We start from the raw sequence: 24697 nt of genomic DNA, 5'->3' as shown, positions 1-24697 counted from the left end.
CGCATCTGCATCACGAGATACTGGGCTCCAGCTTCACATAAAGCCCCAGTTTTGCTCTATTTTTAGGCAATGCTTTGCTAAACCGCTCCCCCAGCTCTTTAACAAAACCCCCTTGTCTGCAGGTGTCTACAAGAGATAAAAGAAACAGGGAGGACCCTTTTAATTTGTTTTCCCACTTAAAAATCCAAATAGGCTCCCTCTGCCTTAGCCAACAGGTCTCAGCACTTGGTGAACGCGCTGCAATGAGGTGTCACCTTTTGGAAATGATTATTCTTCATTACTGGAAAAGGGAGGAGAAAGACCCGCGTGCACGGCTGGGAACAGGGCGGAGAGCTGGGACAGTGCAAGCAGCAGGATTTAGAGACAGTTTTCCCAGGAGCAACATTATTTTGTATTTTAGGATCCAACAAAGCAGCCTAATGTGTTCCAAAGGCAAAACCAAACTGCTCCTTGGAGGTACCCACCTGGCTGGGAGGGTTCAGCTGGATCCGGAGAAGGGCTGAGCACAGCCAGGGACGGGGCTGTTGGCTCCAAACCTCCTGTCTGGCAGCTGAGGTTTGAGGGTGGGGGTTTTAGGAGGATGAGGATTTTAGGAGAACTTTCCTCAGGACAGTGCTGGAGCCCAGAGCATGAACAGCCCTTTCATATACATTTATTAAAAAAAAAAATGGAGCTGCATTATGTCCATGAACAGCAGCAGATGCATGCACACATACAGTGATAATTTGGGGGTGGAATCTGCTTGTCTTGCAAATGCAGCAGAGGATGCAGCAAGATGCAGCTGACTGATACCCAGGAACGTGCCTTCTCCCCCCAGCTTTCCTCCTGGGCCCCTAAACTCAAATCAGTTTGGAATAACTATATTTACCAGCCTGGAGAAATCTTTTGATACCTGCTAACGAAACACTCTGTGAGAGCAAAGTATGAATTAACCATGTTTCATGTATTTTTGGGTGCTAAGAGCATCCACCTGCTCCCTGCGTGTTGGGAGCACGTCCCTCCGCATCAGCCCAGCCGAGGAAGGCAGAGCACAGCCGGCAGCTCCTGGAGAGGACACAGGAGACAGAGCACTGAACCGTGGCTCAGCAGAGCTGAGCTCAAATCTCACCACTGTGGCCGAATAACCTTGGGGTGTTGGGCTGCAAAATAAAAATAAGGGTGGTAGCCTCTTTCCCAGAAGGGGGAAAGGGCTGCATCAGGGGATACACAGCAGCTCAGGCTGTATATCCCTCTTAATCAACACCTGAATTAATTATCCTCCTCCCCTTACAGCTGTCAGGCGTTTGAAGGCTTGGGTTCCCTCTCTTGCTACGCTCCCTTGCTGCTTCTAAATCTCTGCATAAGCCAGTCTCCCTGACCTCCCGATCTTTGCTGTCTCTCCCAGAGCATCTTTGCTCTCAGGGTTGGGTGTTTTTTTTTGGTCTTTGGCACTCACAGTCCTGACAGCGCCGCTTGCCAGGCAGCTGCTCCAGCTCTGCAAGAGCAGCACCGTGGCTTTACGGGGGCATTAGACCCCCTGGGCAGCTCCATCGTGCCACTTCTCTCCTCCTCCACGACACCAGAGATTCGAGCCCTTTCTCTTTGGCGATGAACCTTCAAGACACCTGCCTGCCATCCTCCAAAGCCACCAGGACTCCCCGGCACGTGTCTCCTGTGTAGCCAAACTGCCTCTGCGTACGTGGATGTTGGTGGCATGTTACCGGAGGAAGAAGCCCAGCAGCGCCCTGCCACAGATAACTGCAAACCCCTCTTCCAGCAATGCTGCCAACAGCCAGCCTCTCCCCCACCATCGCACACCTGCAACATTTCTGCTTAAAAATATGTTCCCCCTTTCCGGCCTTTTTTGTCTTTCTCATCTCCTTCTATCCTTAATTCTGCTGAGCTTGATAACGCCTCGTGGAAAAAAAAAAAAAAAGCTTCCAAAAATAAGATCTGTTAATAGAAAGCTGCTTTGCTAAACGGGAGGTGCTTGCCAGAGCCTCTCCCCTCCCCATTTCACTCCCTCCTGGTGCTCAGCACCCTGTGATTTCTCGGCAGAGCTGAGTCCCCCCCCAGCACCCCCAGGCTGAGCCCATCTTCCCAGCACAGGGTCCCACTAGAGGGCAATAGAAACCCAGGAAAAGAAATGCGGAGCTGGGCTGAGCAGCACAGGGGAGAAAGGGCCTGGCAGCACTGCCAAGGCTTCCTTCAGTTCAGCTTTCAGCTAAATCATCCCTAAAAAAAAAATCTCAGCTGCTCCCCTAGAGCCCAGGTTGTTTCCCCCCGGCGGGATGTGCATCGGGAGAGGTGCGAGAGGCTGCGTCCTCCTCCCCCCCAAACCCAGCTCCCGCTCGCTGCAATGGCAACATCCCTCCCAGAGAGTCGGATGCCCTGGACTTGGGGAAAAAAGAGGTTTCCCAAGCACGAGAAGCACATGGGTAACGTCTGATTTTGAAAATTTGCACAATCCGAGAGTATATTTTAGCAGCAGCCCCTGGAGCCCCAGCTGGGGTGGCCGGACCTTCGTGTCAGGTTCTGCACAAAGAAATGCAGCTGGAAGAGCCCCATGGCCCCGCTGCGATCGCACCCCAGGAGGGCGTCTCACCCGCTTGGAGAAGCCCACGCAGGACAAGGAGCAGTTTTGGTCACTGGACCTTCCTTTATTTGCAAAACCCAGCAGAATAAATGTGCAAAACCCACTTTGGCACCCACCAGCTGGAGCTGCGGCTTCAGAGCAGCCAAGTTGAGCAAAGCCAGAGCCAAAACCTCGGCATCCAACTCACCCCACCCTCAATAGCCCGGCGAGAGGCTGGGATGCCCCTTCCAACCCCACCATCATCCCAGCCTGAGACCCTCCTGGGGAAAAAGCAGCAAGGACAAGAGTTTTCTTTAGAAAGGCAGCACCCAGCCTTTCCATTACCTCCTCCCACCTCAATCCCATCCCATTTTACAGTGCCAGGATTATATACACCAGTGTTCAAAAGGAAACCTGTCCCTAAATGCTGGCCCAGGACTTGCCTGAGTGGTTTTATTTCCACTGCCAAGGTGTCATTTCTGCATGGGAGGTGCAGGAGCCCACTTTTATTGAACAGACCCCTCAGATGGGCCACGGAGGCTTGGACACGTCCCAGGGTTAGACTGGGGGAGACATCCCCACCACCACCCCAGAAAGGTGGAAGCGCCAGCCCGATGCTCACCACGCACGGGCTATTTAAGTAGCTCCGGAGGGAGCCATCACAGAACAAGACGAGCTAGAGCAGCTCCTAAATCAGTCCTTCTTTATGCCACTCCAGTCCCCAGCTCCCTCTGAACACCAGGAAACCCAGAAAGTCACATTAAATCATTTTTATCCCTTGTTCTTCCTCCTCGTCCTGAGCTGCGCTGACCTCAGCTCAGCCTCACTGAGTCACGAGAAGCCAAATCGGAGCCACAGAGCTGCTCCCCAAAAGTATTTCACCACCCAGAACCAGTGTGGGAATAGGTGGGATGCATCCAGCATCGTGGGGGGGTGGTGTGGACCTGAGCCCACACGGCACAGACGGCTCTGGAAGATGCAGTGCTTGGAGTGATTGAAAAGCAGGTGATGGCACAGGCATTTGGAAGTTTTATGAAGATCTTTTATCGAAATCACAGTAGTTAGTGACGTGCAGCCTATTAAAGGTATCCAGCACGCCGTTGGGGCCAGGACAGCATTAGTGCTGCCATATATCCTCCAACGCTGTGTTCCTTCTAGTTTTAGGAGGCCCCAGGGTCCTTCCAGCACCACTCTTGGATGAATATTCTGGAGCTTAATAGCCCTGGCTACCAGGAAGCTTTTTTTGAGGGATTCATCACTCCTTTGCTCCCTTCTGCACAGGTCGGCCGGGGGAACTGGGCTCTCTGGCTTCTCGCCCTCCGTTGGCATTAAGGAGGTGCCTTGTCTTCCCGTGCCCCAAAATGCCACCGCTCCAGGGCAGCAAGTGCCATCAACGCCAAGCAAGTTGCCCAATAGCGAGTAAAAAGTGATTCAACCCCCAGGTAACTCCTGTGGCATCTGTCCAAGATGGTATTTCCAACCTGATTCAGGTTTCCAACAAACCCAGGAGGCGACTGGCAGCGCTGCAGGCAGGCACCTTAGATGCCTGCTGCCACCACGCAGATTTGTCACCCACCTTCCTCCCCTCCCCAAAACTTCAAGAGAAACCTCCCTGTCCAGATCCCAGCACCGCAATCGCAGTCAAAAGCTGGACCAGTTTGCTGTGCAGATGGGAGTGCTAGCAGGGCATTCGGCGAGAGCATCCTGCATCTCACAATGTGCTCTTTCCCCCGTAGTTTGTTCCATCTTTAGCGTCGCTGCAAGATTTGGCTTTCCAAAGCAGCTCAGGAAAAGGGGGAATATGAAAAGGATAGAGAGATGAAGGTAAAGTGAGGTAAAGAGGAGGAATCGTCTCCTAGGGGGTGAGAAAATACCGGGTTTAATTCCAGTCCTGCCCCTGGCAAGTTACTTCTCAGTACTACAACTTCTGCTGAGGGAAAAGGACGACTGCTGCCTTCCGTGGGACAAACCCCATCACAAGCAAATCTGTCTTTCTATAGCAGCAAACCAGTAGCTTCTGTTTCCTTTTTAAGCGCAATACAACCTGACATCCCTTTACTTCTAGAATAATATAGAAATCAAACTGCCTAGCTTGGGGGAACAGGATCTGCATTTCCTTCTTCTTCTTCTGATCTCCCAAGTCCAAGAGGAGCAGTGCCCTGGCACGGCTACAATTCACCACCTCCCGCCCTTGCCATGCAGAGGGAAGGGCAGAACGTTATCGCCCAGGCTTACATACACATCCATAAAACCAAAATCACAAATAAATTAAAAATAAACTTCCTATCGGGCCTGCAGCTCTGGCAAAGGAGATGCCGGACCCTCTGGGGAGGAGGGAAATGCTCTGCATCCATTTTGAGCAGAAGGGGCCACACACTGACACAGACCCCAAAATCAAAAGACCCCAGAAATACTACAATTCTCTCTATTTTTAATTATTTTATGGGCGGGGAGGGAAAGAAGACTGCACAGTCGTGCGATAAGGGAGGACGCATCGCTGCAGCAGCCAGCATTAGAGGAACAAACATTAAACCTCCCCAATAAATCCAGGCCCAAAGAGTCTCCCCTTCGCCTTGTCCATCCCGAAGGGCTCAGCCGCTCTGCCCCACGCTGTGCCTCCCTTCACCACACCCACAGCCGGGTCCTGCAGCCTCCCGGGGTGTGGGGGAACTGGGAGGAGAAGCAGAATTTTGCCTTTTTCCTGATGGCAGGACTGGAGGGATCAGGATGGGGAAGAGCTGAGCCCTGGGGCAGAGGGTAATGCCACAACGCTGCCTGTTCCCCCGGTGCGAGATAAAACAGTTTCTCAGGGCAGAGCCAGTGACCCCCGTGGGTCCCCCCAGTTGTCCCCCCACCCCAGTTCACTCCCTCCGGGCCAGTTCTCCCAGCCTGGGATGCTCCTCCCTGGGGACCCATGGGGACTCCTTGGCGCGACGGCTCCCCACTCTCCTTCGGTGCTCCCGCACACCCTGCCAGAGCCCGCTGAGCCCCCCGCACCCCCCATCAGCCCCCGGGGGACCCCCGGGCCGGGTTGGGTTGCCTGGGTTGCAGGCAGCAAAGGGTTACGCTCGGAGGTGCCGCTCTGCTCCCAGCACCTGGCAGGGGAGGGAGCGAGGAGGGGATGGAGCGGAGTTTCATTGAGTCTCCAACAAGGCAGCGAGGAGCAGGCAGAGGAGCAGGCAGAGGAGCAGGCAGAGGAGCAGGCAGAGGAGCAGGCAGCAGGTGAAGCCGCCTCCCGCCGCCCGGTCCGGCACAGCGGGGTGGGAGCTGCCGGAGCCACCATGGGCCGGGGGGGGGGCCTAGGAACCGGCTTATAAAGGGGGACACCCCCTTCCCTTCGCTGACGTCCTTCGCTTAAAAAGAAGGGAGGGAAAATAAAAAATAATAAGAGAAAACAACAAACCCACCCAAAGCCTCTCGAAATTTGAGATACGGCGAAGGCGGGCGGCACCGGCTGGAAAATGCATCTTCCTCGGAGCTGCATCGTCCTCCTCATCCAGGGGAGCATCTCTCTGCTGGTGAGCGCTGGGGATGGGAAGGGGGGGGCTGGGGGGGTCGTGCTGCCAAAGCGACAGGGGGGGTTGACAGTTAATGATCAATTAATTCCATCCCTCGCCCCCCCCCCCCTTCCCCCCCCCCCCCCCCCCATCCCCTGAAAAAACAAGCGTCCCAAAACTTCTGTTATTTTGCAGCAGGTAGCGGGTGGGCAGCGGGCAGGGTGGGCTCGCAGGCAGGGCTGGGGGTAACGGTGCCTCCTAATCACCCTAAAAATCTGCAGTTCGCTCCCCCCGCCCAGCACAGCAGTGCTGGTAGAGCTGCTGGGGGTGGCTCACCCGCACCCCCGGGCTGGGGCAGAGCCTGCCAGGCCGACCTTGACCTCGGCGTCCCCGCTGCCTCCTCTGCCAGGTGAGCCCTTCGCACCCCGGGGAGCACGGCGGGTGTTTGCTCGGCAGCCCAGCACCCAGGGCGATGGGGCTGCAGCATCCACCTCCCAACCCGGGCACCCTCCCAGCCCGCTGGGTACCCGCTGGGTGCCCACAGACCGTGGCAGCAAGGCAGCCCCCACCCCAGCAGCCCCCCAGCCACTGTATGCGCTTATTTTGGGGTTCACAGCAGAACCCCTGTGCTGGCAAGAGGGGAGTTTGCAGACGAGCCCGTGCGTGGCTGTTAGAGGCAAAGGGCATCTCCGTGGGCTCTCACCTCTGCGCTTTGCCTGACCCGCTGCTCCCAGCTCCGTCTCTCCACCGGCCCACGGCACGGTTTGGAGGTCAGACGAGGGTTCCATGCGACGTGCCGTGCCGTCAGCAGCGAGACCGGCGCGAAGGCCACGAGGAGGGCACCCCCGTCGCAGGTGTGCGTCCTCCCCCATAGCACCCTCTCCCCGGGGGCAGCTGCAGAGATGCCCTGGGTGCAAGTGGTCTGCCCTGAGAGGTGCCACTGCCAGGCTGCACCAGCAGTGAGCAAAACGCACCCGTCCCAGCTCCTTTCACCCATTCCCCGAGCAGCCATGAGAGGAGATGGAGAGCAGGGGAAAATTGCTACCAGGAGGGAAATAGGAACTACAGAGAGAAGTAAAGAGGAAAGGCAAGAGAAAAGGGAAATAAGGAAAGCAAGGATGGGAAAAAGGTTGGCTGGGTCATGTCTGGAGAAGTGGGGGTGACTCTGGAGAGTGAGACTGGGCAAGGGGGGCAGGCACCCCTCACCCATCTCTCACTGTTCACCATCGCTATGTTCAGGTGGTTTGTGGCCAAGGAGATCCAGGAGAAGGTGCAGAGCGACGTGAACCCAAGACCCAGGAGAGAGCGCAAGTGCAGAAGATGAGAGGGCTGCTCTCCCCAAAGTCCCTGTTAACTCCAACTTTACTGCAGAACATGACCCTCCTGGAGCTGGTGAGCAGCTCACGGGAGCTATGGGATATCCTGGATAACCTGTCCGAGCAGGACCACGCTCCACACCCCAGAGGACAGAGGGACTTGGGGCCAGCCTCAGGCAAGCTTAAAAAAATTTTTGGCTGGGGAGATTTCTATTCCAATATCAAGACAGTGAAGTTGAACCTCTTGATCACTGGAAAGGTGGTTGATCACGGCAACGGCACCGTCAACGTCTTCTTCCGACACAACTCTACTGGGCAAGGGAACATCTCTGTCAGCCTCGTCCCCCCCACCAAGGCAGTGGAGTTTGACCTGGAGCAACAGATCTTCATTGAGGCCAAAGAATCCAAAATCTTCAACTGCCGCGTGGAGTATGAGAAAGTGGATCGTGCCAAGAAGACCACACTCTGCACTTATGACCCGTCTAAGACCTGCTACCACGAGCACACCCAAAGTCACGTCTCCTGGGTCTGCTCGAAGCCCTTCAAAGTCATCTGCATCTACATCACCTTCTACAGCATAGACTACAGGCTGGTGCAGAAAGTGTGTCCCGACTACAACTATCACAGCGACGTACCCTACTACCCCTCAGGATGATGCGCTCTGCTCATCGTAGGATGCCCCGGTGACAAGCGGGTGCTGGGGGGGCGGGGGGAGGGATGGGGATGGTTTTGTAAGCGGGGGCGGGAGCACAGCGGTCCCTAGAAACCAGAAGCAATGAAGGAAGAGGAGGATTTTCCATTTTCCCCAAAAGCTCCAATGTCAAGAGGAGGAATTTTAGGCTATGGGGTACCAGCATCACTAAACCTGGCCTGGATCTATGGTCTTTAGAGACTGGTATGTGAAGGCAGGGTCTGAATTTAGGATACAGAAAATAGGACATAAAGCCACAATCAGGACTTGTGTTTCTCAGTGCAATAATGGATTTGCCTGGATTTAGGCCACATGGTCCTAAAAGGTTGGTGACCAGGCAAAGAGGGCTCCAGAAGCAGACTGACACACCCTGGAGCCAGGGGAAGACCTCAGGGGGGGGAGAAAGGCACCTGATGCCCTCCATGACTGTAAGATGTCCATGGGCAACCACATCATCTCCCCCACATCCGAGTTCTGCAGTGGCAGGAGCTGGAGCTCAGTTTTCCCACGTTGGGGTGCAAAGGGCGGCCGGGATGGAAACGGGGAGCCGGGGAGGGCAGGGAGGGACCTTCCCAGGGAGCCATCCCACCACAGCTGACACTGGGCATCATGGCACGGGGGGTTTCGGGGACTTGAAACTGTGGATCTGCAGGTAGAGAAATCCTGGTGGAATCTGTCATATCTGCTGACACAATATATGATTCATGTGTTTCCCCTGACACGCTGTGATTCATGTGTTTCCCCTTCATCTCATCCGTGCTTCGTATCACTGCCGGCTCCCCAGCGCCCGCTGCCACCCTCGCCCGGCCACATCCAGCTCCCAGCGCTGCCGTTCCTCGGTGAAAAGGTGCGCGCCCGCGCGCATACGCCTGTGTGAAGTGGAGCTCTGACTGTAGCATTTATTTTACTTTAAAGGAAAAAAAAACCCAACAAACCACACAACAACACTGTCCTTGAGAGAGAGAATAAAGTTTTCACAGTGGCACCGAGGCAGGTCAAGTGTTTTTACTCAGAGCAGTTTCAGCCTCCTCAGGGGAGAAGGAAAATGAACTGGCGGGGCTGTGAGTGAGGCCTGGGGACCTGTGCCCGAGTTCAGCTCCGTTCAGGTGCATCTGAACTCGCCCCTTCTCGTAACCAGGCGCTGGGTCCAGCTTTGGGGTCTGTTGGGACTTGGACTTTCACCTGGATGTTTGGTTGCTATTGCTCGTGCGTGGGCTCATTCTGCACCACTGATGGGTATTGCCAACCTCCTCCCCTTCCCCATACATCCAAACTTCAGGCTCCCACTTATGTGGACGCATTCCCTCTTACAGAGAAGACCAAAAAAAGCAGCTCCCCCCCCCGCCCCCTTCCTTTTCCCCCAAATCTCTCCCCATCCACAGCACCAGGCCAGCTCCAAAAATCCCCTTACACCCCAGCAGAGTTAGGAGGCAGGTATTACCCCCAGAGCAGGTTTTATGCTTCAGCCTTCACAAGTCAAATTCCTTCTCTACAGCTTGGAGAGAGGTTTGCTGGCTGCTGGCAAAGTTTCATGATATGCGCTTTTACATCTAGACAGAGGCCAGGTCCAAAATACATCGAGCAAAGAAAGCCTTTTAGTGCAATAATCAATGAGAAGACTTTTACTCTGAGAACAGAAAGTTTAAAATGCTTTGAGAGCAGAGTTGCAGAAAATAACAGGAGCAATATTTGGTACTGGGGGGGTGAAAAAGCCCTACCAGGAGCTGTCTTACAAAAGTGTGTTCCCCAAGGGTTCATGCTTGCTTTAAGGAAGGAACACAAAAAGACAGGTTAAACCCATTTCTGCCGGCACAGACAAAACAAACAAAACCACCACACACAGAAGTTGCTCATTTGGAGAAATTTCAGACAATTGCCATTTGAAGAAACAGAGCAGACAGCGGGAGCAGAGAACCAGGCTACAAAGGATGCACCATTGTCAAAAGTGATGTGGCGGCCGCAGTTACTAGGAGACCAGGACGGGCCATTATTCGGGCTTGGGAGAAGAGGATTCCTGCTAGCGGAGTCACAACCCGTGCTCAGAAAAGGAGGATTTCGCTGAGCTGGTGGGCAAACAATACAAGAGGAAAAAATCCCCGCACCCTAAATCCGCCTGCCCTTAACCCCCCCCGCTCACCCCCCGCCACAATGAGGTGCAAGGGAGAGCCTTTCCACCAACTCATTCGGTAAAATTTCCCTCGTTAGAGGCTAAGTCAAGGTGTACTTGAATGCATTCGCGTATAGTTGATGATTATTTGCTTTGTGGGGTGTTGCTCAAGCTGTGCGGCACAGTGGAGGTTGACCGCGGAGCTGTTTCTGCTTCTTGAGCGGAGGAGTTAAATCCCTGCCACTGCCTCTGCTGCAATATTACACAAGGAACCAAGGATTAATTTCTTTCCCCATTAGTAGTTGGACATAAAATAGATTTGGGGGTGGGGGGAGCTAAAATTTATCCAAATGAAGTTCCATGCGTTGCAAACTTCATTACAAATGAAGCAGTGTGTAAGGACTGTCGAAAGCAGACTTCAAAAATCCTCGGTGACTCCAGGGTTCAGCAAAGTGCCACAGAAGTATTTGCAGGCGTTTTTGCAATTAGAGCCTATCTCCATTTATAAAATGCAGCCCCTTATCATCTTTGACAACTCAGTGGATGGCCGATCTCTTTGTCTCCAAAGCAGGAAAAGCCCTGATGGGAACTACTTACCACTGTCATCTACAACTACACAGTGAATGTTCTCCATCTCCAGTAATTAGCTCTCTTTAGTTTGTTAATACTTCTTCCTCTTCCCCACAAAATCCTCCTAATTTAAATTTCATGAGTCACCCAGCTGAGCTAACCTGTGCTTCTGCACATTTGGAAACTGGCTTCCCAGAAGAGCCCGCTCCACCCTCCCACCAAAGTCAATCAGCAGCCCCTGGCCATTAATTGTACTCATTAGAGCTGGTGGGGATCAGTTGATCCGGACTCCCCAGCACTGGGATTAGATGAGTCAGAAGACAATCAGGAGCTGATGGACTTGCTGCAGGAACACAACCACCCCAACATGTCCCCGACACCTCTCTCCGTCCCGGGGCACTGGCTCCCATCGCTTCTGTCTTCTCCAGTTTTAAGGACCGAAGTGATGAGACGTCTGGTTTAGTGGTGGACTTGGCAGTGGCAGGTTTGTGGTTGGACTTGATGATCTTAAAGGTCTTTTCCAACCTAAATGATTCCATGATTCCTTACAGCGCTCTTTAATGTTTGAGTAATTTTCCCATTAAGATAATTTTCTCAACTCTGCACAGTTCAAGTGCTCCCTTATTAATTTTGCCCTATGTCATAAAAAATAATTGGGACTAATCAACCTCAAATCAACCCAAATCCATCTCTCTGTAGGTTACTGGGACTTTTCTCCCTTTGAAATCTTCCAGTCAATCAGACTTTGTCTTTCTACCGTTTCCTATTTACCATATCCAAAAAACCCAGCAGTGGCCTCAGGTTCAAAATGAGACTCTCGTGGCCAGCTATCACCTCCAAAACATGCTAAAGCGCTGCTCCAGGATTTTGGAAAGGACAAAACTCGCAGGAAGGTACAATTTAACGCAAGGGTGGCACAACCGGATCCTTCTCACCGCCACGACAGCTTCAAGGCATCAATTTTCCTCAACTCAGGGTCAGTCGGTTTTTTTCCAAACATCAACATTTTTAGCAGGTTCCAGCCAGACGCCAAGATCTCGAACAAGAAGGAAGTTTGCTCACGAAAAGCCTCCGGACAAACTAACGAGCATCAACAGGTTGTTGTCACAAGAGCCCTACTTGACGTGAGAACTTCTTTAAAGGCATCAACATTGTGGAAGTGGCAATCTTTGAGGTTTTCACCAGAATTTGCCATATTTGGAGGAGTTCCCAGAGTGGTGGCTATCACAGTCACTTGGTTACTCAAGAAGTTCAGCTTCCAGAAAAACAAACAATTGGCTTAATCACAGGAAAACCCAAGAAAATGGGGTTTCTAGAGGCTTAGACGTCAAAACACAAATATAAACCTCAATTTGTGTTAGATTTCACAATTTCTCTCTTTACGGGCCATCTCAGGTTTTCTTTTATGATGTTTTCAGGCTGGTGGTACTGAAATTCCTGCAGCTGGATGAGTATATAACATGTTGCTTGGGGGGCATTGGAAGCTCAAAGCGTTTACACTTTTGTTGCTCCTGGTTTTTGTGTCCCCCCCAAGTCTCCAGCACAGCTCCCTGGGTCACCAGTGACATCGCAGCTCCCAGAACATCCCTTAGTGGGACAAGCCCGGCCCTTTTGTTCCTAAACCAAACTGCTGAGGTTGAGCCTCGCAGAGGGAATCCTGACCTAAGTGCTTTCACAACACAAATAAACATATTTTATGGTTTCATGCCCAAACTATCAAATGGCTAATAGAGCCTTTGCTGAGCTGTAGCTCAGACGGGCTGGGGCTGCTGCGTATGTGCAGCGCTGCATCTTTATAGAGATTATTAGACTTTAATGAGGTCTAGTGAGTCAGCCAAGGCTTTATGCTTGTAATCCCCCATTTCAATAGCCATAGGTAGCTCCTGGATGCATTAGTATTGCTGGTTCTCCTGCTCTTCTGGGTGCATAAAAGCAACTTTGGATGCAGTTTTGTTGTAACGGTTAGCGTCAGGCCAGCATCACGCTGAACGCAGAGCGAAGGCGCTGGCCGGGGGCAGTGGGGGTGTCTGGGGTCCCGCTCCAGCCCATGACCCCCACCTCCCCCAGGGAGCTGATGTGCCCTTCAAGTCCTCTTGAATTCTCTTCACCACCGCTCCATGCCATCTTTCCTTTGTTAAGGGAAGAGTTTCTCCTCTTCGCAGACCACGTTTCGCCGTGCCAACGTAAGCTGTGCTAAGGACAGACGTCTCATTCTTCAAACAATTCAAGAATCTTAATTCCTGGGCATAAATCCTGATCGTGCTATTGGCTTTTCTAATAAACTTAACCAAGTTATTCCAGGCCTTTGTCTAGTCTGCCTTATCTCTCTTTATAAAGATAATATTCATTTGCCTTCTGGGGATGGAGTGAGACTGCACGATCGTCAAGCACTCTGGAAATCCTCCACTGAAAGGGGAGGCAAGCAGAAATGATTATTCATGAAATCCCCAGTGTTATGACTTGCTATTACACGCAGTAGACTAAAAATGCAAGTGGGCTGTATGCATCATGTATTTGATCTAAGAATTATTACAGTTTTGCCAATTAGACCCAGAACCCAAATACAACCACTTCTCTCCTCCTCCTCCCGCTCCCCTGCCAGAGCTTAGCACCAGCTGCCGTTTCATAAACACCAACATTTCCCCATCTTCCTGTGCTTTCAACAAACTCCAAAAGCAGCAGGTCTCTGATTGTTTTCCCTCCAATTAATGGCAGAGTGCACTGCTCTCCCAGAAAGAAGCTGCAACGTGTAATGTCACATCATGACAACATCAGCGGCTTTTTCCTGCCCGAGAGGGAGCCGTGCTGAGTGGGTGGGTGAGAAAAGCACCCCTTGGCATGCCCCCCCCAAACCCTCACCTACCTGAGAGCATCGAACACGGCTTCGGTTGGAGGGACAGGGCTCGAGGGTTAAGCAACGGGGCTGCTTTGCTGTTCAGGACGGCATCCAGCCAGCGCTGGAGGAATAGGGCAATCTGCTCCCTTAGGGGAGCTCAGCTCGTACACACTGTTCTGCAGAATAAGGCCTGAACCTCCTGGTGGGAAGGAAGGATTTACTTTTGCCTGAGAGGTTTCCAGACCTACCAGAGCACCCATCTGTTACCCAAATGTCTCTTTTCCTAAAGGCTTGTGCCCAAAGAGTAGGAGGGAGATGTGATGCAGTAACCCCTTCTCCTCCAGTCCCCTAAGGTCACCGCTCACGGCGTGGTTTGCTGTTTGTCGTGCTGGAGCGTATCTGTTCCCATCCAGATTGTGGTGAGGGTTTCCTCTTGTGTCTTGTTAGATTGCAAACAAAGAGACAAGAAGAGCTGAGTGCAAGAATAGTGATTTTTTTAAAAATAGAAATTTTCCCATTTAAGTGCTGTACGGATAACTCAGACTTCCTTGGGTTGCAGAAAGTTATCCAAGAGCGTTGGGGTGCGAGGGTGGCTGCAGTCACAGCTCTTGGCTCTGTGCGTGCACAGGAGCAGCGTTGAATTAGCACTTGTTGCCCAAAGAGCCCTTCCCTGTGCCCCCCGGGACAGGCAGAGCTGGTGTCACAGCCCTGAGCTTATGCAGACAGGAGCCCTCCCTGGGAGCGGAGTCGGGGATTAACCAGCACCAAAGGCTGCAGGAAAAATCAGGGCGAGATGGAGTTGAGCAGATCGTGGAGGAGTAACGGTGTCTGTCTGATGCTCACGCACACACAGAGTCCCAAGTGCCTGAACAAAGAGGTTGCGGGGAGGAAGAGATTTTAGGGGAACATTGATCCAAATCTGCTTGGACGTGGTTCACAGTGGAGCTGCCTGAGCCACCTCTATGTGTCTGCCCCTGTCCTCTCCCTTCAGGACGAAGGGCACGCTGCTTCAGTGCTCGCACAGCTTTGCAAACCACCCCCCCCGCCTTCTAAAACCAATAAAATAAAATTTAAAAAACCCGAATAAATGCCCCAAAAGCCACGCAGGCACAAAGCAACCCCCCCGCCCCTAAGTAAAGCACCTCCAAAGCCAGCCCTCGCCTCCTGCCAAGCCTTTCGGCGAGCCTCGGCGGCTCCGTTTCCAGCTGAACTAGCATCTGGTTGCTGGCGATGGTCTGAACTGCACTGTCAGTGTCTGCAGGAGATTGCCAAGTCCCCGGGGACCAGGGGCCACATCTCCTCGCACACGCTGGTCCGCGGCGTCAAGCGCGCTGTCAGCGCTCAATAGATCGTTACGGCAGCATCCACCCGCGCTTCAGCAGGTGAAGCGGTGAAATAAAGGGAGAGGGGGGGAAGTTACAGGGGATGGAAAACACAAGAAAGAGAACAAGAATTCAGACCTTAAAAAAAAAAAAAAAAAAAGGCTGTCAAGAGACAGCAAGAGGAGGACAGGAATGGAAAACTTGTCCAGCTCTTTCAAATCCCACCAGACCCTAACTCCTCTGCAGAGAATTCCCAACTCAAACTGCTTCAAACCCCACACCTGCTTGCACTAAAAAATATGCTAAATAATTCAGTTTTCACTCGTGTGCTCTCGAGCTGCAGAATCCTCCCGGCTCCTGTAGCTTTGTGCAGTGTTTTAGGGGGAAGGTGCAAAGTGGCTGGGATGGAGGGAGGGGAGGTCGGTGTGTCTGCCCACCGCCACGCTCTGGGGCAGCAGAGCTCTGGTTTCAGGTGCCGCTGCTCTTCGTCGAGCTGCGCAGAGCCCGTGTCAGCGTGGTGGCTGCGACACACCAGGAATAGAGATGTGCCACGTACAGGAGGATAAAGGCAGGGAGAAGGGAGGGCTGGTGTGTTTTCCACCTGCCAGGCTTTTCTGATCTGTGGCAGATGTCTCTCCGCTTTCAAACTGCATGAAGAAGCGTCCGCTTTCATCTAGCCTCCTCATTGGGAAATTTTCCCATAAGGGGAAAAAAAAATTATCTTCTGCCATCTACTCAAAGCATCGCACCGTCAAGGACGCACGCCTGCATCTTCAGCACGTGTCTGTAGGACTTTACCCCAGACCAGCAGCTCTCCTGCTCCCCCCACTTCGGCCAATCCTTCTGGAAGATCGACGGCCTCACGCCTGCCCTGGTCCCCTCCGGTGCATTGGGAAGACCATGGGGTGATCCCCAACAGCGTATGTTCCTCCTGAAAGCTCCCCACGCACTCAACAAAGACGCACTCTACCTCCTACACTGCCTCCCAAAGCTTCCATTGAGGAAAATTCCTTTACGACCAAAATAAAATCTAGTTTTCTTGCTCCAAAACAGATCAGGAGGAAAAGGACAAACACTCAGGAGCAAGTCACCACGGGTGGGATGCAGCTGGCTCAGTCACTGCCACCACCCTTCACAGTCACCCACCTCCTCTCCCCGCCTCCGTGTCACGTCTCAATCCGAACTACAGGCGTTGGGTACCTGCTTCTGGGCACTGCTGACACGGACTCGTCCCCCAACTGCAAAGAGGCACCTACATTCATGTGCACGTTTTTCCTCCAGAATTGTAAATGTTGTAGATGTAAATTGTAAATGTAAAAGCATCCTAACACAGTTTCATTAGGCTGAAACTACTGGAGGAAATGTAGAAAGACAATTATAAACTAAATGAGAATTTCAGCAGGTTGCTTGGCTGAAACCATCTCCCGGGAAGGGTCCTGTTCAGAGACCAGTGCTATGGGCACAGCAGCCCAAACTAGAAGGAAATCCTTCGTTTCAGGCACAGGGGCTCTTAAATTTTATGTCTTGTTCAGAAAACTACAATCCCAACAACAAACCCGTTGAAGATACGGCATCTAAAAGGAGATTCCTCAGTGGACTCTCTACACGCGTGTGGGAGTGATGGTTAAATAAAGAAGTGAAGACAGCCCATGGTGGAGCAGCCCATGAGCCTACTGTGTCTGCAAATCAGTTTGAGGATACACTGATGCTTTATAAACCTTTTGAAATTGCAGCCTGAAGACACTGATTTTAACTACTATGTTCTTTCTTCTTGCCTCCAATATTAGACATCGTTCCACTGAGACGGTGATCAGATGCCGAGATACCCAATATAGAGTCTTTCAGTTACTATCGCTGCCGTCTACCTCCGAGTGCTTGAAAATGTTTGCACCCAGCTCAAATTGGCATTTTTCTCAGCTATCAGAGGAAGCATAACTATTCTTGCCTTTACTGTCATCCCATGAGGAAGTGCTGCTTACCTTGCAGATTTTATTTTGATCTCCTCAGCCCACTGGATGCTCTGGCACTTTGTCATGGGAAGACAGATATTTGCTTATACCGTTGGTGGCCAGCTCTGTGTTTGCAGCCTCTGTTATAGCAAACATGATATCTTAATTAAGGGACTTGTTGGCTTGCTGAACTCAGACAGATGGGATCTTAATTCAATTAGTATACTTTAATTACCTATTATAGTAGGACTTTAAAAAAATGGACACAAGTGAAAGGTTTTCTGAGCAGCTATCAATCCTATCATACACTTATCAATGATAAGCAGTAAACACTGTTCAGTGGTTTCTTTCTACCACTCGTCTTACCCCTAAAAGCAGCTGAATTTTATCTACAGTTTTGGAAATTTTGCATGATCTCTTCCCTTATGTATTGAAAATAACCAGAAGCAAGCTCTGAAGTGGCAACACACATGAGTAAATCAGTTGGAAACCAGGGTGCCTGTATGTTAACCCACGTCCTCCTGACATCTCAAGCTACAGCAAGTAACCCGAAGAAGATCCATTTATTTTTGCTTTACAGATCATAACCTGCCAGTTAATGCTAGTTAAGAGGTCTAAACCAGATTTAAAAATAATCTTGCCTTAGGACATAAGGATGTGCCAGATTATTTCTTCTGCTCCCTTTTAAAATTATTCTCTAAGAAAAGCCCTACATAAATAAATCGTAGTTGGGGTCCGTTATAATGAGTCTCGCTCTACGGCTGATCTGAGACAACAAGGACAAACTTGCGGTTAATAGGTGCTGATGGAAGAAATCTCCCCACAGCTACTATTTTGTGAAAACTCATCGTTTTGAGGTCTGTTTCTATTACCCAGGGTTGTTTGTGTCTAGGGATGGAACTGAATTTTGGAAAAACATCCCTCTTCATCTGGTTGGAAGAGGGTTATTTCATCCCCAAAGCACCAAAAGAGCATAAGCAGGTCTCAGAAGACTCAACTTCCCATTTACATTTTTATGAGCAGAAGGGTGGGCTTGGCATTCTTGTGATTTTTTTATTTGTATTTTGGGAATGAAGTTTGGAAAACAGGCAGAAGCAGCGCTTGAAATTGCTTAAAACTCTTTGACCACAAGATGTGACATTACAGCACGCTTGCAACATCCAATAAACCTTTGAAAACAAGGTACTGGCCCAATTTTTTCTTGGCAGCTCTCTAGCCATGCATCCACTGCCAAGAACAGCATGAGCAGAGGGAGTGGCAATGCAAGCGTCCCCAAATCTCCCATGCTAACAAATGGGGAATAAACACGAAGACCCAGTCTAGGCACGGCTTTCTGCTGAGACCATCAACGGGGGGACCTGTGAGTGTCGAAACCAATTGTGCTTTGAGATCCCTGTCTTTAATAGACCTCTGTCTGTTAAAGAAAAGCATTTTTGCTAAGATACCGAGAGCCAAAAGACAGCAGAGGTTTGATGTTTCGGGCTGGTTTGTTGTTGTTTTTTTAAAACAACTAAAGAGCTTTGAAAACCGAAGTATTATTGTGTGCATTATCTACACTTAAACACAGCCTACATGTTTTACGATGCATCAAGCTCTCCTCCCACCGTTTCTAAAGCCTATTCTCTCCTCCTTACACTCCCATTTTACAGAAGCACACACCCACATGCTTTTTGTATAGCACCAATCCATAGCCAGAGGTTTCAAATATTAGGGGGAAGGTGATAACGCATGTTTTAAATATCGAGTGACCGTTCACCAACAGAAAAAGTCTGCTCACACCAAAACCCCAACAAGTTCCTCTCCACTGCAGGCAAAGAGCACGGTGCTGAGCAGCACGGGATGCCAGTGCTGGGGGCAGGAGGGGAAACACAAATGGAGCCACCAGTCCAAACAGCTGCGGCTTTTAAATCCACAGCGTTTCATCTCCGCGATGCTGCCCATCAGCCGCTGCTGAACTGACACTGCAAATATCTACCCGTCCCTATCAATCACTCTGTATCGTCACGGCCGGCAGAAAAGGGCTGAAGAAGAGCAGTGCTGGTTCATGGGCATCAGGTAAAAGGCATTTGTTCGATTTAATTTTGGAGAACCACGCTGTCAAAGGATATATAGACAAGATTTAAAAAGCAAACCACTCATCAATATAACAAAAACACCACTTACGTCCTACAGCCCAGCTCCGTGCCACGCTAAAGCACCCACAATAATTATAACCTCGCAGAATTACGCGTTTCAGAAGTCCCAGCAGCCCTGGAATAGGATGGAGTTATTGCTGTGGTGCTGAAAGGAAGGAAAAAGCTTATTTAAACATTTACCGTATGTGAAAAGCCTCTCTTTTTCCCTTGCCTTTTGAGGCTTCAGCACCTAGAAATAAATCTAGCTCATTAAAGAGTATTTCGTAGTTCAGTTTTGTTTACAGGCCCCAGCTAAGTAATGCCTGCTACCTAATTCAGGTTTTACCATCTGGCACATCACATTAGAAATCAAATCTGCAAGGTGGTTTATTTTTGATTATTTCTTTTCTTTTTTTTTTTTTTTAAAAAAAACCTCTCAGGAGAATCTGTTAGGAGTGACATCACACTGGGCAGAGGAAAATAAAGAAAAGGCATTTTAATTTCACATCCTCTGGAGAGAGGAATTATGAGAACAACCCATCAGAGTATCTCCTGCTCATTTATGTCTAAATGTTTTACAGTCACAAGCGGTGGAGTTACCGCCGGCCCCTCAGCAGAGTCACCCCAAAGGGCACGTACAGCACCTGCACCGACTTCCCGGCAGCCCACGTACGCAGGGGCAAGCACGCAATGAAATACTCGTATCTCAGCTGCACAGAGATGTAGGCAGTTGGACTAGATGATCATAGGTTCCTTCCAAGTGAAAATTTCTTCTGTTAGAATTTGAATTCGAATAGAATTTGAATTCGAATAGAATTTGAATTCTATTCTATTCTATTCTATTCGTATTCAAATTCTATTCCATTCCATTCCGTCCTGTCCTTGTCCTTATCCTATCCTTATCCTATCCTATCCTTATCCTATCCTATCCTCTCCTTATCCTATCCTTACCCCATCCTCATCCCATCCTCATCCTATCCTCATCCTTACCCTATCCTTATCCTTACCCTATCCTATCCTTACCCTATCCTAATCCTATCCTATCCTTACCCTATCCTAAGACAGACTATCTTGAGGCTGCTATTGGGTGAACACACCATTCCAGAACACCTTTATTTCAACAAGCACATCAGGACAGCGAGGCACAGTAATTACCTTGCTGTCTCCTTGCTGTATAGCACACAGGATAGAAGCCAACGTCCCCAAATCCACCAACACAGACAATACAAAGAGAAAACTTCCAGTGTCTCATCGCTGGCCACAAAAAGCACTGGCCAGTTGTCCTTGCAATAGGGGTGAAACCCCTGACGAGCCTCCAACAACCGCCGGAGCTGGCTGCGAGCTGTATCCTGGCCACAGACTGAAAACCCAACATCCTGCTCAGCTATTTTTGTCGAGTGTTTTGTTGTTTGGCAAAAATTCAATAATAAGCAATAATTTTGCCAACGCCACCTGCCTAGAGGAGTGAAAAAAGTTAGTGGGAAAGAAAGGAAGCGCGGACAAACTGCAATGCAGCAACAACCGGAATCAACAGTGGGAAATTCTCCTCCTAACGCAAAATAAAAAAGCAACCAAAACCTCGGAAACACTGAAATAAGTAGGCGTGAACAGGAAAAAAGGACCCACCCCAGCTATGAGGTGCAACAATCTTAGGAGCTAACACTTGTACTGCTTCATCTTACCACGCAAAGATAAAAAAGCAGATAAAAAGCACTCCAGCTCCAGCAGGAGACGCGGCGGCGAGGAGCGGGCTTGCAGACATCCACGCAAGGACGTCACTCTCCAGGATGCCACGCTATTAAATATCGAGGAGCAGCACACCCACCTCCCCCCCGTGTGGGAACCAGAGCCCTGTTTGACAAAGCGCTTTCTCTAGTAGGTTTTAAATGACTCAAAATGCTCAGGGATAACCTCCGTGTCTGCCAGGAGCCTTCCAGAAGTGGTGGAACGACAGTTTGAAAATGGTTTTCGTTTGTTTGTTTTCATCCTGTTACTCCTAGATGCGAAACCTCTGGCTATTTCAAGGCTCAGAAAGCTTCATTAGCAGCTCGGTACAAACACCTGAAGAGTTCTTGTCCTCAACACTGCTCCCCAGTGGCAAAGTCAATGATTTTCTCTTCAATCCCTCCTCAATTTCCCCATGGCAGAGCTCAAAGGGGCGTTTCTGCAATCGGATTAGAGAAAAATACTCCAGCATAACATTAGACATCATTTCTCTTCTGGAGGGCTGGGGGAAGTGTTCCAGTTCCCATCCAGTTTATCATGCACCATCTCAATTAGCTACTTTATTTTTTTTTTTTTTTTGTCATTGATGCTTTTCAATTATTCAGAGAGGAGCCCTACATTTTATACCTCTCCAGTCTGTGATTTTTCATAACTTGATGGAATAATTGCAATCCTCTCTCCATTCCTTCCCAATTTATCCCATCAATTAACACATTTCCTCAAGTGATTTTAATAATTCAGTCTTAGAGACAAAGTCTAACGTATCAGTGTGCTGGTTTTGGCTGGGAGAGAGTTAATTTTCTTCACAGCAGCTGGTATGGGGCTATGTTTTGGATTTGTGCTGAAAACAGTGTTGATAACACAGAGATGTTTTCCGATTGCTGAGCAGTGCTCACACGGAGCGAAGGCCTCTTCTGCTCCTCACCCCACCCGTGAGCACGCTGGGGGGGCACAAGGAGTCAGGGGGACACAGCCAGGACAGCTGACCCCAACTGACCCCAGGGCTATCCCAGTCCACACGGCATCACGCTCAGCATATAGAGCTGGGGGAAGAAGGAGGAAGGGGGGGACGTTGGGTGTGATGGCGTTTGTCTTCCCAAGTCACCGTTAGGTGTGATGGAGCCTGGCTGTCCTGGGGATGGCTGAGCACCTGCCTGCCAGGGGAACAGGCAAGCAAATTCCTTGCTTTGCTTGTGTGCGTGGCTTTTGCTTTACCTTTTAAACTGTCTTTATCTCAGCCCCCATTTTCTCACTTTTACCCTTCCGATCCGCTCCCCCATCCCACCGAGGAGGGCGGGAGGGAGTAAGCGGCTGTGCGGGGCTTAGTTGCCCTCCGGGGTTAAACCACAACAACAAAATGGTAGCAAGATGCAAAATCCAAACCCAAAGTTCACCCAAAACTCAGCTGATTTTTCCTGCCCGCACTCTGCCCAACAAACTTGAAACGGGCTAAAAAGCCACCTCCTACGCTGAACCGCTTCTGTTTTATTTATCATTTATATTTTCCAAAAGCCTTCCAGGTCACTGCAATTTATTTCCCAAACTATTTTAAGGGCTGTTTTTTTTTTTTTTTTTCCCCCCCCCGCTGTCTCCCAGTTTCTTTCACCTGTTGTCTTCCTGCGTGGCTCAAGCACACGCCTGCTGTACCCCCTCTTGCTGTGCACCCATCGGCACCACCACCAGCAGTTTTAAAGTTAACGTTAAATGTGAACACACACAAGAAACTGGAATCGCCAAGGCAAAATTTGCTGCAGCATGTGTCTGGAATTGCAGCCAAAGATCCAAGTGGGCAGCAGGTCAGAAAAAAAAAAAAATACACCCTCTGTAATTAAATGTCTTCCTATTAGATTAACCAAAAAAAGTCATTAGAAATAAATGAGTTAAGTAATTCTGCAACACAAGTTAAATGGCAGTCATGAGAGAAAGAAAAACTGCATGGCCCAAGCTGACTGAACAAGATAATTATTTTAGCAAAGCCTTTTGCAAAATAATTTGCACGGAAGTTGAGAAACCTTCTGAAATGAAGTTTTAAAAAAAAATAAAATCATCTTTGGCTCCTTCAAGGAAGCGGAGGAAAAAAAAAAAGGAAAAAAAAAAAAAAGGAGAGAGCTGGTATTGTGTCCTTAACAGCAGTTTGAGAACCAGAACAAAGCCAGAGAGAGTTTCAAAGCGCAGCAGCTCTCCCCACTCCGCTGTTTGTTCTGCTCATAAGCAGACAAGCTGTTTCCTTTCATCTGGAAAAACTCACACAATAAGAAAAATACCTCAAGTAGACTTTGAGTCTGTAATAACAAAGCCCAAGGGGCATGCAGAAAGAAATCTTTTGGCCAGTAAAAAATATTTGGTGTTCGCATCCTCAGAGAGAGCTGAGTGCTTCTGGGTTTAGGGCACACGTACATCCCAGCGCTGGCGGAGGAGGTCAGGGGTTTCATTGAGGTATTTCTCATTCCTGTCTCTCCTCCCCACACCCAGATGAAGGCTGCAACCCTCGTAGGTCAGCACAAAAGCGAGCGGAGGAAGCAGGAGCAAGGAGATAATAGGGAGAAGGAAGCACATGAAAGACTGCACACAGGGATGAAATATCTCTCTGTAACACCCCTGAGGAGGGGGAAGAGAAGGAATTAAAAGCACGAGCGCAGGGTTCAACCTAAATTCTGAATCCAGACCCGTGGTAGCTACGCTGCGATTCAGAAGACCCGGTAAAAATGTCTCTCTGAAATATTGTTTTGATAAATATGCCATCTCCTTGTGGAATTCAAATCTCCAACTGTTCAACTGGCATGGACATCTCTGCAGTAACAACACATGCCACAGATTGTGAGTTAACTTGAATTACATTTCAGATCTGGGGAGGGGAGGATGTCAGTGGGAGGTTTATGAACAGTATGCTCTAGCTCTGATGTTGTTATAACCAGATGGCTTCAGCTGTATCATTTACAATAAAAAACAAACAAAAAAAAAAAGTGAAGTTGACAAATAAATCATTAATTCACCTGCAACCGGAACAACGTGAACAAGTCGCCTCCATCGCGGGTCTCATTTCAGCCCTTCTGTGACAGCGAATTCTGCAACTGCGCCTGGCTCCGCGGGAAGGGCTGGGACAGACGAGCCCCAGAACAGATTATTTTCCTGCAGGTATCTCGCCATCCTCTGGGGAAGGAGGCTGCCAAACCCGTATCGCTCTCCTGTAAATACATCCCCCAAAAAAAGGCCGAGGACATACGACGTGAACACCCGTTTACTTTCTTCCAGGGCAAGGCTGAGCCAGGGACACTCCTCCAACAGTTGGTCACTCTAACGTGACAAGGATAAAAGGTCTCCTTCAGGTTGGAGTATTTCAGTAAACAATGCAGTTCCTGCAGCGTAATTAGACATCTCTGTGCCACACAGACAACTTCTGCAATTACCTGGCACTGAACTTTTCGTGTCTGTACGCAATTATAAGCTCGAAATGCTGGGTTTGAGTTCTGACAGGGTAGTGGGGAGAATCTCGTTATGACTAAATGCTTTGCTTACCTACAAGGAAACGCACGTTAAATCCAATATAAAAGGAATTAGTGGCGTTCAAGCAATAGCTGTAATGTGGGAATTTGTGAACCAGGTAAAAGGAAGGCTTTACTATACTGACTGTTGTGTGTTCATGATGAGAGCCTTGGTGGGGGAACACAAAAAGGGGCCGGGACCCTCTCATGAGTCATCGTTTGATAAAAATAGACAGCAGCTAGATTAAACACACGAGTGTATGAACGGAATTCTCCTTCACACAAGGGACAAGAGGCTGGGAGAGAAAGTATGATAACAGAATGAAAAATCAGAGACAGCAGATACCTCATCTATTTTCTAGACAAAACAGAGTTATTCTCTGTAATCCATTACATGCCCTACCTGACCATCTTAAGGTCAGAGCAATTTGCCACTGCCCCGGCACTGCGTATTTCAATCTAACCTCCCTGGAGATTTGGGGCTAATGATGACAGAAATGGATGGTGTCTATCCTACCCAGACATCCCGCGTTG

General features: G+C 49.8%; 1 protein-coding gene and 1 long non-coding RNA gene across 3 annotated transcripts; one reads left to right on the top strand and one right to left on the bottom strand.

Annotated features, from left to right (window-relative positions):
- Positions 1-4996: 4996 nt before the first annotated feature.
- On the top strand, positions 4997-13035 carry NXPH3 (neurexophilin 3). The gene is made up of 3 exons (XM_074849803.1): positions 4997-6072; positions 7291-8057; positions 8843-13035. Exons 1-2 carry the CDS (start codon positions 6016-6018, stop codon positions 8020-8022), a joined length of 789 nt encoding a protein of 262 aa, XP_074705904.1. The 5' UTR covers positions 4997-6015; the 3' UTR covers positions 8023-8057; positions 8843-13035.
- On the bottom strand, positions 13006-23993 carry LOC141934392 (uncharacterized). Of its 2 annotated transcripts, none has more exons than XR_012626309.1 (3): positions 23675-23993; positions 13599-14436; positions 13006-13141 (listed from the first exon to the last, which is right to left on the bottom strand). It is a non-coding gene; the product is annotated as an uncharacterized LOC141934392 (long non-coding RNA). The 2 variants fall into 2 exon arrangements; XR_012626308.1 differs by having other exon boundaries at positions 13599-14342.
- Between the last annotated feature and the right edge of the window lie 704 nt (positions 23994-24697).

Source organism: Strix aluco, chromosome 24 (genome assembly GCF_031877795.1).
Source record: "Strix aluco isolate bStrAlu1 chromosome 24, bStrAlu1.hap1, whole genome shotgun sequence".
Classification (NCBI taxonomy): domain Eukaryota; kingdom Metazoa; phylum Chordata; class Aves; order Strigiformes; family Strigidae; genus Strix; species Strix aluco.
Note: the sequence above shows the minus strand (reverse complement) of the source record. Positions and strands in the feature narration are given on the sequence as shown.

What these genes read in the sequence shown, in the direction of transcription:
- NXPH3 (XM_074849803.1), top strand. Translation starts at nt 6,016, where the DNA reads ATGCATCTTCCTCGGAGCTGCATCGTCCTCCTCATCCAGGGGAGCATC. An exon ending in AGGGGAGCATCTCTCTGCTG is followed by an intron (nt 6,073 to 7,290) that starts GTGAGCGCTGGG and finishes CGCTATGTTCAG; the next exon opens with GTGGTTTGTGGCCAAGGAGA.